Source organism: Candoia aspera, chromosome 1 (genome assembly GCF_035149785.1).
Source record: "Candoia aspera isolate rCanAsp1 chromosome 1, rCanAsp1.hap2, whole genome shotgun sequence".
Classification (NCBI taxonomy): domain Eukaryota; kingdom Metazoa; phylum Chordata; class Lepidosauria; order Squamata; family Boidae; genus Candoia; species Candoia aspera.
The window spans coordinates 120,834,427-120,847,961 of record NC_086153.1 but is presented as its reverse complement, the minus strand read 5'-3'; the positions used below and the strand labels follow the sequence as shown (position 1 = coordinate 120,847,961).

The 13,535-nt window shown below is 33.8% G+C and overlaps 2 protein-coding genes across 6 annotated transcripts in view; one reads left to right on the top strand and one right to left on the bottom strand.

The window, feature by feature from the left end:
* LOC134503995 (cytochrome c oxidase subunit 7A2, mitochondrial) overlaps positions 1-13,535 on the bottom strand; it is a 410,163-nt gene that overhangs the window by 205,281 nt on the left and 191,347 nt on the right. The window lies entirely within an intron of this gene.
* Positions 1-13,535, top strand: part of SENP6 (SUMO specific peptidase 6) — a 70,008-nt gene that overhangs the window by 27,734 nt on the left and 28,739 nt on the right. For 3 of the 5 annotated variants that reach the window (XR_010068613.1, XM_063312903.1, XM_063312930.1), the window contains 5 exons: positions 912-932; positions 8,377-8,447; positions 9,256-9,401; positions 10,107-10,479; positions 11,074-11,303. Coding sequence is in view for 4 of the 5 variants with exons in the window: in XM_063312903.1 (XP_063168973.1) it covers positions 912-932; positions 8,377-8,447; positions 9,256-9,401; positions 10,107-10,479; positions 11,074-11,303 (841 nt within the window). In the remaining variant the exon portion in view is untranslated. The remainder of the gene's footprint in view (positions 1-911; positions 933-8,376; positions 8,448-9,255; positions 9,402-10,106; positions 10,480-11,073; positions 11,304-13,535) is intronic. The other 2 variants (XM_063312922.1, XM_063312915.1) reach the window with 2 other exon arrangements.

Sequence of the window (13,535 nt, the reverse complement as noted above, 5' to 3'; positions counted from 1 at the left end):
CAATGTCCTTGTTGTCGTAATTATGGCATGGGTACATAAATTGGTAGAGGTAACTATCAACCATTGTTTAATAACCCACCTGAAATAAGCAAATGTAATCAACTGATGTGTGAAACTCATTGGCAGAAAAAAACCTTTAGTGGGCAAAAAAGGAACAAGAGCCCAAGACAGTATTAACATGCTCTGTTGTATCTCATTGTTTTGAAAGTTTGTTGATGTGAATACCATGCACATAAGTCCTTTACAATTAAATCTGTCCTATTTAAGTGCTACATTTTCTGAATGGCTGTCAGCTTTCATTTACCTGTGGAATGGGATTTTAATTTTTGTACTTTTTTCATAATATACAGACAGTAGATTAAATGTTCTATTTCTCTTTTCCCATTCCTTGGATGCTACTAAGATTTTGCTTAGTTTTACATGCAACCTGAATAAAAGCCTAGATTAGAGGGGTTGCTTATCCCTACCCAACAGCCTTTTCCTCAGATAAATTTGGTCTCCTGACCAAATTTATGTTGGTCCCTTCTGCCTTAAGGTCTGTGGACCACCTTTAAAGAATGGAAGCTAATGTGCTATACTCACTGTCCTAATCCACCCTTGGGGAGGAGGATCTGGTAACTCCAGGTTTGTTAGTTGTGAACCCTTATTTAACTACTGTATTTTAAAACACTTTCAAATAAGTGTTGGCCACTTAAGAATAATAAGGCAATTAACTGATAACTGCATCTGGTTGCAGTTTAGGTTTAAATTACCTTATTTAAACATTTGTGTAAGTTTAGTGCTACTTAACAATGAATGTTTTGCATTGGATTTAAATGTTAAAATATAAGTTTCTAAAAGCACATTTTTAAAGATTTACTCATTTTGAAGGGCTTTGTATCTTATAATATTTCTCTCTTTCATATTTTAAGCAACCGGGATCTAAAAGAAAGGTAAGCACAAGGTGAAATGGGTATGATAATAAGAATATTGTAGAAATATATTGTTTCCTGGCACTATTGAAAAGATTTTCCTTACCTGGGATAGGTAAATGAGTCAGGATTATCAACAGACACCAGCTCTGGTTGCATTTATTCATAACATTAAGTTCTTTAGACTTCTGGCTTATTTTGGATAAGCAAGTATGCTGATGCACACTACTTCATTTGTCCCATTTAACTCCTTCTATTCAAAGCATGTCAGGAATCTGAAATTAAGAATAAATGTTGGCGTTAGTTTCTGCCTTTTTATGAAAACACAAAAGAAAAAAAAATTACATTACAGAAAGGTGTGACTTCCAATTTTTAACAGCAAGCATATACAAAAATTTTCCATAATCAATCTCTTACCCTATATTAAACCAAAACCACATTATTTCTATAAATCATTCCCCTTTCGCACATCATAAAAATCACTAAGTACAGTTACTCCCTCCCCTTGTATTAAAATAAAAAAATCATATAAACTTCCTAAACGACTCCCCCACAAAAAATAACACTTATTTAATTATTCCCCTCCTACTACTACTCTATACATTTCTGTCAACTATAATAAAAGTCAAACTAAAAAGCACATAAATTGTCTGCCATTATACTAAATAATGCAACAGTTTTAATAATCTTAATCTTAGTAAACCCAAAAAAGAAAAGCAATTTGAAACAATGACCTTAAATCAAATTCTTAAAACCATCCAAATAAACATTTTATACCCTAATAATCTTAATCCATATCCTTAAAAACAAATAACATCAGTGAAACCCTAAAAGCGATCCAGATGAACATTCTTTAACTCTTACCCTATTTCAAAATAAACCAAAATATTTACTGCCCCCCTCAGAAATTCCAATTTCTCTTCAGAAAACCTCCCATACATAATAACCCCTTCTTTTTCATGGCATTCCACCAGAAAATCAATTTCACTTGTTGCTTGCAGATCTCTCTCTCCCTTAAATTTCTCCAACACCACTATCCAATCTTCATCCAGCTTCTTAACAGAAATCTCAATCTCATTCTTAGAAGAACATTTCTATCACCATTGAATTCCTTTCATCCACTACATTCCCAACCAGATGACACATTTTAGAACTCGTATTTTCCACAATGTCCTGAATGTCTTATATAAAAACTTGATAGGAGTCAGAAAAGATCTGTTTAAAATCCTCCATGTCTCATTATGGCGCCCCCTAGGACCTTAACCAGCAAAAGTCGAAGATACGGAAAAGTTCCGGAGTGTGTTTACCCAAAGTGAAAGTGAGATAAGCAGACAGTTCCCAAGGGAAAGTAGAAACAGAAAGCTGAAGGTTCAAATCAGCCAATTCAACATGTAGGAAAATGCTAATATCTTCAAATTTAATACCAAAATGATAACAGGAAGACAATTATTTACTCTCTGTCCTCCTTTATATTTGGAAGGAAAACAAATTCCAAAACTTAAAAAAGATTTTTTTTTAAAAGTAATCCCAAAAATAATGATGAGCACCAAGATAGCCCACTTCTCCTTGATGTAGAAAGCCTCTCTTAGGGTATGCATATTTAAAATATATATATACATTTGGTGATTTAGAAATGGGGTGGCTGGTCTTAGTGTCCCTTTAAGGCTACAGCGCAGCTTGGAAAATGGTGATGTCCCAGCCTCCCAGCTAGCTCTTACCAGTCAAACCGAAATGCTGTTTGCAATCTTCTGCCTGCAAGCAGCCATCTGGAGGACAGATGGGTTGATTCCTGGTGTTTGTGTGAGAGACAAAGAGATTTGGAAAGGGAAGGTCAGAATCATGATGGCAGTGATAGATTCAGTTATTTAGATTAATGGGTTATAATTTTTATATACTCTTTAATGTATTTGGACTTCTATTCTGGTTCAGTTGGCTTGTCTTGGCCAAGTACTCTAATACATCTATTTTGATTATCAACATAGAAATTGTGAATGAGAAAGCTTAAAATTATTTGTAAGAATTTTTAAATTATTTAATTTTTAAATTATTTGTTGTAGTAATTATAAAAATAATTATGAAAATTGTATTCGTTCATTTTTAAACTGTTTCTGTGCAGTTTTCTTAACAAAATATTTCTGTATGATATCTCTTATGACTCTTACAATTGAGGGAGATCTTACTTTAGATTTGTCAATTGAGAAACGTGTCAACTTATAAAACCAGGAACTAGAGCTTTTCATTATTAGTTCTGGATTGGTGGAATCTGTCTATTTATGTAACTTTCAGACTTACAGATGCTTAATCCTATTAGACTTTAGAGAGACGAGACATATTTTAATATTTTAACTCATGGTAGACAGTGGAATATCTGGGGGCACCAGTGTGGTCCCAGATATTGTTGATGCCCACCAGACTTCTTGCCCTACTTGCTCTTTTTTAAAGATCCTTTTAGTTTAAATAAATAAATTATAAGCTGTCATGCTGCAAAACTTCTTTAATCAGCTTCTTACCACCATGTTTATTTAACCATGTCATTGTACCCAACAAACAGAGTCACTTGTTGAGGTGGGCGGCTATAGAAATCAAACAAACAAACAAACAAACACATACATACATACATACATACATACATACATACCTCACTGGTAGAATATTCTGGGCAGCTGGTTAGTTTTCTGGTAAGGTATCCTGATTAGCTAGTCAACTTTTGGATAAAGAGATGTTTTGTGAAAATACTATTTCCTTAATATCAGCAGACTGTTAGTTAATTTCACCAGATTCTGGGTAGCTCATTGCAATGACTAATAGAGTCGTTCTATCTTGCTAGCAGTAATAACAAAGTTTAGAGATGAATTTAAAGTATTCATCTTCTTTATTTTCTTATCTAAAAGAACAGTGCCATTGCTAAAGCTCCCAAATACTTGGGAACTTTTATTTTCTTACATGAATTGATATAAAAATTACTAAATTTGTATTCTAATCTGGCTCAGATTGCAAAACTTGTTTGCTGTAATATAAAAATGTTAACATTTTAAGATTACATTGTTAATTTTACTTCAGTTTTCCAGAAAGGAATATTTTGTTTTCTCTTTTATGGGCTGCTTCACATCAGCTATGATAGGGACATTAGGATAAAGATTTAAATGTGTTGGTTTTGTTAGGACACTTCACAGTTGATTTAATTGATTTAATATAAATACAACATGTCCTTTCCCATTAGGATTGTCTGTATAGTTTGCCAAGTTGAGAAATTTATCCTAACATTTGCTGTGGATATTGAAAGAAAAATTTCTTACGTAGAGAAAAATAATTTTGAAAAGTACTGTATAATCTCAGGCAGAAATTATTTTAAACTACTAGGGTGGCGTATAGTAGAAATACTGTGCAAAATAATGTAACCACTTTGAGCTCCCATAAGAAAAGATCAGATATAAGTCTAATGGATACATTAAAGGTTATGAAATACTAAAGGCTACTCTGAGAAGCATACCTGGAAAAGAAAACAAGCACATTTTTAATAGAATCTATAGTGACACTTTCAAATATTGGCAAAGTAGACTCTTTCATAGTTCATGTCATGCAGCAGATGAGAATATCTCTGCCAGTTAGGCAGGTGAAACTCAATGTTAGATCAGTTTTTCCTCCTTTGATAAATTATACTGATTTTGCTTTTCTTCCTAGCCAGTCTTCTCTTCAATATGGCATTCAAAACAGCCATAGGGAATCACAGTAAGCATAACTGTGTTCTCCTAAATGTGCTAGAATATGCATAAATGTTGGCCACATTTTACTTCCATGCAGAATTACAGATTTACGTGATAGTGTCAGCCCTTTGAGTAGGCCAGGTTGAAAAGCAGATTCCACAAGGACTATTGGAACTCTCTTTTATTGATGCAAAATATAATAACAGGATCTTGAAAGCCTGACAGAAATTCTCTGTCGCCCCCCCTCCACCCCCGCCCCGTTATACCAAAGAGAATCCAGGTGGGGTAATCCGGAGTTTCTTTCTCATATCCTCCTCCCTTTCTGGGCCATGTGGGTGTTTATCTTAATGGCTGTTGAATTCCTTCTTCAAGGCCGTCTCTGTACTTCTCTACAGATAGGAATGAACCACAGAGATCTTAAACTTATATGCTTCATCCTTCTCCAGTACAGAAGCAATAAGATTGGAAGCTTCCTTCTCCTTTTTAGCTCAAGTACAATTAATTTTTAGATTAAGCATTCAGTGTTAAATTCCACAACCATGGTTTGAAAGTTGGTTTGTTTCCATTATTATTTTTGTTGGTTTAGATGACAGAATTAATCACAGGAAATTGTAATTAATATAAAACCATTAAAGCATCCAGATTCCTTATGTCCATGATGTGTTGTTTTATTTCTGTTGTTGTTGTTTCAGTTTATTAGCTGCCTCAATCACTAATGCAATTCTGGGAGGTGTATAAAGTTAAACAATTTGAAACAATCATGACATATAAGGGCTCGAAGCATTGCATTATGTCTTAGTATGGCCATTGAATATGCCACAATAATTGTGGGAAGGCAACTTAAGTCTCCCTTTTTTGGATATTCAAAAAGTGATAGATGTGTGTGCAATTAGCCATAGAGACACTGTATTCTTCCATAATCTGAAAATATCTTGTCTTTCCAGATACCATTTTTAATACATCCTTCCATTTTTATTTTAATTGATATAAATATTGATTATTTTTTCATTTGGCATTTAAAATAGTTAAATTATATGACATTCTGTGGTTAATCAAAATTATATGTTAGCTTCTTGTACTTGTTAAATACATACATACATACATAAAATACAGTGAAACCTTATTTTAATACACCATTTGGGGGGGGGAGTGTTCTGTTGTTAATTCCAGCGGCTGTTAAGTATTAAAATATACCGTCATAGCAAATTACATCATTTATATAACATTTATATAATGTTATTTAATACAATAACATAAATTGCTGTAGATATTATAAAATTAACCAAAATTTAACTGACTACTAGAAATGCAGTAGACTTGTCCATTATTTTGTGGAAATATGCAAATGGAAATTTGGTTTGTTCCATCCTTAAATAAAAGTGTTACTCTGTATTAGAAATACAACTTTCTAGTATATGAAATGTATTTGCAAACTGTTATAGGTTAATTATAAAGCAGAAGTTTATGGTGAACTGCTTTAAGTGAACAGACTTTTTAAAAAATTAGTCAATGGTGTTTTTCATCTATTTATTTATTTTTTATATATATTTATTGAACTGTGGTTAAGAAACATTGTCAAGTAACTAGGTGACATAAATCCATCATGCAAAGAGGAAAAAGTTAAAAAAAAAGATCTGCTAAAAAGTAGATAGGCAGAAAATACATACATTTGTATTTACCATATATATAAAGTATTGCCAATAATATGTCTGTTGCAATTGAGATAAAATGTAAAGTCCATCCAAATTTGATAGAATAGTGGTTCCTGCCATCTAAACTTTCCTGTTGTTGGGCAATTATTATTTTGGAAGCGAATATTTGTAGCTCAGGGTTGAACTGTGGAGTCCTTGGTGCTCTCTGAGCTTTGTTGTTTTCTTGCAGACGTGGTATATAAACAGAGCAAGGCCCACTCCCTCTTTGCACTGAAGATGTTTCCTAGTCTGTCAATGAAATGTCTGCAAGAAAACAACAAAGCTCAGAGAGCACCAAGGACTCCACAATTATTATTTTAGCTGCTGAAATTAAATAGATAATAAGTTGCTTATTTTTAAGCTTGAGAGTTGGCCCCATAAATAAGTGCAGTAAGTGTAATTCTGGGGGAGCATTCAGTTGTTTAGTAATGATGCTTATCTCTCCAAAATGTTTACACTAAAAGGGTATAGGTTACTCATATCACCATCAGTTTTTTCACCTATTTAATTAAATAGATTTTCCATTGTTCCTGTATACCCATTGAAGAACATGTTAATGTTAAAGGATATAAAACAGTGAATCTAAGATAACTAAAGAACATAACATGCATATCATCCATCTGTTCCTTTTTATCCTAAAATATGTCTTTTACATCTAGTAATAACTTAGTAGAGAGAGGTCTGATTCATGTATAACAATATGCTAAATTGCTGAGTATTCTGGCTTTATTGATAGTGATCAGCATGTGCATCTGTTCTATAAGATCATTTCTGTTGAGCTTTTTATTCCAGGCGAAGTAGCTAAACTAACCAGAAAGAATCCAGTTGTGGTTTATTCAGTATTTCCTCCAAACTGTTCTGTTGACAAGCCAGAAATTTAAAGCAGCAATTGTTCCTAGCTTCTGATTCCTGGCTACTTTAGAACAAGTTAAAAAATGTTCAATCATGTATTGAACAATTCATAATTGGAAGCTTTCTGGTTTATTAAGGTTGGCATGCTGGCAGAAGGGATGGTTAGGCAATAAAATGTCTAATTTGTTTTTAATAATCCAGCATTCATAATAGTTGAGGATGTCGTGAGCAAACTAACTGCCAGGAAATAAAATATAAATGGTGAAAGAGACCTTGTACTTTTGGGATGTAATTCATATGTATATGTATATGTATCTCCTCTATTTTAACATAAGATTCTGTTTATTATATCAAATACTTAGTGTACTTCACTCAACCAGAGTTTTTTTCTGAAGAGATAGACAGACATTGCACTGCTGCAAACCTCTTGAGTCTATCAATATCTTAAATCTGTCAATATCTCCTTATTTTATGGGTACTTTCATCTTAATTGTATAATTGGAAGCACTATCCCCTGCAGTATAGAAATAATATGCTTTTCCCTTCACACAAAACAATGTATCAGGACAGTGGCTACATACTTATTTTGTGATGCTTAGTGATAAAACCCATTGATTAGTAACAGTGTTTATGTTGTGATTGAAAGTCAAAGATAATACAGGAATACTTCGGGGATATTGCAGGTTTGCAATAAAGTGAGCCACATGAATTTTTTGGTTCCTCAGTGCATAGAAAAGTTATGTTTACACTATACTGTAGTCTGTTGTCAAGAATTCTTACATTTTCATAGCCTTTCCATCTATACTGACCAAGGAATGCACTTAAATGCGTAGATTTATCATTTTATTATCAGGTGGACAATCTTAGTGGCTAAAAATCACATTTATATTCTTTTGGGCATTTAAAGGGCACAGGGTAGGAATGAACAGCTGAGGGTTTTTCTGTGTACATGTGTTTACAGTGATAAGCTTTTGTGTGATTCTTAGTTTAAATTGGTGGAAACTGAGAAAGTTTCAGCATGGTCAGAGAATATAGTGGAAGTCACAATAAGGGATTCAGGAGTTTCACACAGCCTTTTGGCCATTGTTTTAGAAGCTGGTAGAATTCAATATTCTAGGTTTCTACAATGTAAAATATAATTAACATTTTGTTAACTTGCTATGTTTTAAATATAGTTACAATTTTTTCTGAATACAACTTCTTACTGATTTTTCCCAGGAAAGAATACCCCCATAATATTCCAAAGCTGGATAACAACTGCAACAAACGGTCTCAGCTTCAGGAGATGAGTATGTGTTTTTTTTTTAATATTTTTTAAATATTTAAATGATATAGTTGTATATCATATATAAAAAGGAATAAATGCATGCTTGGCCTTTTGAACTGAAACAGTTATAAAATAACTTTGTTTTGTTCTGCTTGTTCTTTAAAAACTACTTTTGCTCTTATATAGGTTTTTTTTTTCTTTTTCCTTACTTCGTTTTTATTCGTTTTTGGCAAGACCAGACCTTTCATGTTTTACTTAAAGACAGGATTAATAGGGCTGTAAGTTCTATTTTTTTTAATTGGTGATATGGAAATTCTAGTTTCTAACTGTGTATTCTGAAGTGGACAAAATTTCTTTGCAACTATCCTATTTGCAGTAAAGGAATTATATTTATGCTGCTTTGTTGGTTGGCATTCTCTTGACCACTTTTGCACTCTGTTATACTTACATTTTTTTAAAGAACTTGTTACTGTCAGATTTTGACTTATTCAGTTGTTTAATATATTTCAGCCAATATATTCAGTCTGTAAATTACGGTCTATATTGTGGCTGACAAGGAAATTGTTTCAGGAAAAATAGTTCTTTGGTTTGGTACATCATTTTATGTCTGAAATTTCAGGTGCATGTTGCTTAGAGAGAGAAACAGTTATTTTGAAGGAAATAACTTCTCAGACTTTTTTTGTGAATTATCATATGACAAAGGTGCCTGGACAGAAGCAATTAATATCTATATTTCTTTGTTCTGATTGAAAGTGAAAGAGTAAATTAGAGTTGCTCTTCTTCAAGTGAAGACATTTAGTAGTGGTTAATAATGATCTCCCTCTTTTCAGAAAGAATGATGGAGAACAGAGAAGAATCTGGGTCAGAGTCAGAGACAGGAATTACAAGGAAGGTACAACAGAAACGTCAATGCACTTTATATCAGGCTACTTTGCTTCCATCTCCTGCTACAAAAAATAGTTCAACCCACATAGAGGTGGGTTATATATTTACTTTTCCTTACATGTTGCCAAACCCAGAAACTGACATTATTAAAAGAGTAAAATGACAGTTTAAGGCCTTGATCATAAAGTCTTTTATAATTGTCGTAATTGGGCTGCAGATCCCTTTGCTAATGCTGTTGTGGTAACAGTTTGACTTTTAAAATCTAAACTTATTTTATTTTGTACAGACTTCATTAGAAAATAAACTAGATATTTCAGTATTAATCTTCCAAGGTGTAAAGCAGTGAACTTGCTGAATTATTGCTCTTTCACTGCATAGACAGGTGGTTAATATTTTAAACCAATGTCTTTCAACAAATCTGTGACTAGATATTTGAAGTGATGTTCAGCGGATATTACTTCTTGAGAGCTGAATAGGTAAGTGGCAAGAAGGTTTTTGGTGGTGACATGTGAAATGGGAAAGGGCTTAAAAGCTGTGAGGCCGAAAGAAGAAAGTAAAGTATATAAGAGCATAGGCTTGGAAGAAGAACGACAGGGACAGAAACCAGAGAAAAAACAAAAGAAGAGCTGAATTTGCTGGTAATTTAAATTTTGTAGGTAGTAACCTATGACGGGAGCTTAATTCCACTTTTTTAAAAAAAATAGATGCATGAATCCGTACAAGTTGTATTAGATGTCTGTTGCATTTATTCACAATAGGATTTTAAAACATGCACAAAAATTCTTTTTTACCCTAGGGCTTGGATAATTACTCCAGAACTTGCCAGTGCATTGGAAAAACAAATGAAAGTGAGACCGAATGCCAGCTTTCTGGAGTTGCTTTTATTGGGGGCTTGCAAAGACAGTCCGTGCAAAGCACATCTTTATGTGATACTACAGGATCTTTGGCAAGAGAATCAATACATGACAGTTCAACAGAGCAGCATTCTTTAAGTACAGGACTAAATGCAAAAAAGTTTTATGGATCATCTCCCGCTACAGTTTCTACTGACTTCATAGTGAGGCGCAACATAGGCCCTGCTATGTTACGGCCAAATGGAAAAGTGGGTTCTAAAATTACTGGACATTTACGGCAGAAGACTACAACAGCATCTGAACTAAATGATCCAAGTATGTTTTTTTTTTTTAAATTAAAGCTAGGTAAAAATTAAAATATATAACATCTTTTTGAAGAAGAAATATATTGCTGAAGTTACTTAATTGTCTTGGAGCATGTTCTGAAGGTCTTGGATGCAGCAACTTTCCTGAAGCTATGGAGTTCTATGTCTATTCAGTACTTTGATAGAGACTTCCTAGGAAAATTATGTGTAGTGCCTTAAGTCCCAAAATAGGAAAAGCAGGATATAAATGTGAGTAGTTATGGTGTTTGCTTTAACTTATACTTGAGCAAAGCAGAATATTTCTATATTTTTTAAAAGAATTATATAGAATACTAATTGCATTTATATCTTGGATGCTTTCATATGGACAGTGAGCTTTATCTGTCCTAGCCAGGTTCAGCACTGCTTTTGTGATCAGCCAATGCTGTTAGCTGATGTGACATAGATGGAATTTTATCTTGTTCTAAATAGACACCTCTTCCCCATCTTAAGCTTCTTATTTAGAATTCAATAGTAAACTTTAGCAGGCGTGATATTCTTAATCTTAAAGGTTCATATTTTAGTTACCATAAAACAAACTTCAGGCAAATGCCTTTCTTTTCAGTTGTGCTGTCCAGTGATGATGAAGAGGATCAGATTGGTAGCACTAACAGAATGGAGAGCATATCACCACGTCCAGCAGATTCAGCCTGTTCTTCTCCTGCACCTTCTACAGGAAAAGTGGAAGCAGCCCTGAAGGAAAATACTTGTGAACTAGAACAAAGGCTAACTAGCATTACAGCAGACACAGAATCTACAGTAGCATTACCAAGAAAAGCAAGAATGAAAGATCAGGTAGCTCCTCCATATGTAGGGTGAAATGAGTATGTAAGCATATCAACTATTTCTCTGTGTAAGTGGAAACTTAGGATAGTGACTGCAGCCATACACTTGATGTTATCTTAATGGAAAAATACTTCTGTTCCATCAGTGATTCTGAGTATAGTATGAAAGTGCCTGCTTCTTTATGAATGCAATTCAGAGAATCAGCTACACATTTATCCTTCTAAGCTATAACTAATTAGCTTTCAATAGGATTACTGCATATGTGTCTTTTTTTCTATCTATTGGATTGTTTTAACAGGTATGCATGTTGGTTCCCTAAAACACAAGTTGAAGAATTGTGCAGTTAATAACTGGTAGGCTTTGTGAAAAATGTCAGGTTTCCCAAGCAGTTTGGCAAACTGTTTTTGAAACTTGAATGCAGTATTGGAGATTAAGTGTGTAGAGACTACAGTAAATGCAAAGAAATGAAATCTCACTGGATATTAATGAATCTGTTGATACAATTAAAGCTGTTAGCTGAATTGGGACATTAGATAAAACTTGCCTCAATAGGATGGGGGCCACTTTTCTGTACTGCTTTCCATGTTGTACTTATTTGATTGTTGAAATCAATGGAACTGTGTAAGAAGAATGAAATCAAAGGACGACAACCACATTAGTATCAAAGTTGGGTCGCTTAAATTGGCCAAAAAGGATACTATCTCCATGTGGGCCATCACTTCCATGTTGCTTCTATTTCTGTAGAATCAAAAGAACATGGAAAACAGCCTGAGGGAAGTGGTTGTAACAGTTCTGCTGATAAGTGTAAATCAGTTTCAGTAGAAAAGCATCCTTAAATTAAAATACGTTGAAAATTGTCCCAATTAATAGCACTTTACTGTAAGGATTTCATGGTGGGGATTTTTGTTTTTTAGTTTGAGCATCACTGCAAGAATTGGATAAACAAAGACAAAAATGCACCATGAGCAGGCTCCTTAAGTGCTGTCAAGGGGGACAACTTTCACGGTATGTTAATCTAAAGACTTAATGGTCATGGAAGCAGCTCTCTGAAGGGGTATTCTAAGTTATGAACTTGTTTAAAAACATGCAAAAACACTTTACAGCAATCCACCAGATAAAATGAACTGAAATAATGCAATATTTAAACAACCCACACAAACTATTAGACACAAATGCCACAAATGCTAAAATATCCTTATATGTATAAATAATCAGTTGCCAACACTGTAGAACCATGGAAACGTATGAAATGAGATGAAAATAGAGTCTGTAATTTCAAATACAGTGTTATTGTCCAGTGTCTCAATCATGGAATTAAGAATCCAAATTAAACATGAGGTATCTTGCTGAGCTCTAGAGTAGGTCCCAAATAAGCATTGACATTGCTATATTGGACTTCTCTTACCATTTTATAAGTATTGAACTTCTCTTTTTTTCCTTTAATGTGTACAGGCTAGGGGAGGGAAATATATGATTCAACCAAAATGAATCTCTAGATAGAATCAGTGGGACTGTTTCAGCATCATTGTTTTTTAACTTTGTGTCCAGGATGCTGCATCTAAAATGTACTGCTTCTAAAGTTGCACTACAGAACAGTTTTGACAGTGTTTTTATGTGTTGTCAGCTCATATATTTTATATCTTCTGTTCTGATAGGTGAATGTATGCAGGATATTTTTATTACAGTCTTTCTTATTTTTCTCACCCTGATATATCTTATACCTAAGGTGTGCATCTGCCACTTTTTATGAAACCTTACCTGTTCCAGTTCAGATGGAACATTTAGTTCTTCATTTTGAACATACAGAAACTTTTATGAATGTTGGTTCATACAGACCAGTGATCCCTGAATATTTTACTTAGGGTGATACAGTGTGGCAGACACCACCTTTCCCATATGAAAGATAGAAGTAAGGCACAGGAGTCCACAATGGAACTGTATCCAGGACAAACAATGCCTTAAGGGCACTGTACAATCCCACACATTGACTCCTGAGCGCTCCCAAGCATTCATGAGATTTTAGCATTCATACGAGAATTTTGTGAGATTTTAGGTTCTTTTTATGCATGAGAATCTTAAAAGGTTTTCAAAAGCCTCATGAGATTTGAATCATTGTTTTATTTTTAAAACTATGCTAAGTTTAAATTGATAGGGGTGGGTAAACTGTAGGCACTAGATATCCTTAGAGTACTAAGGAGAGCTGGTGTCCACGGATGTCATGTTGACAACCCTAGCTTTAAA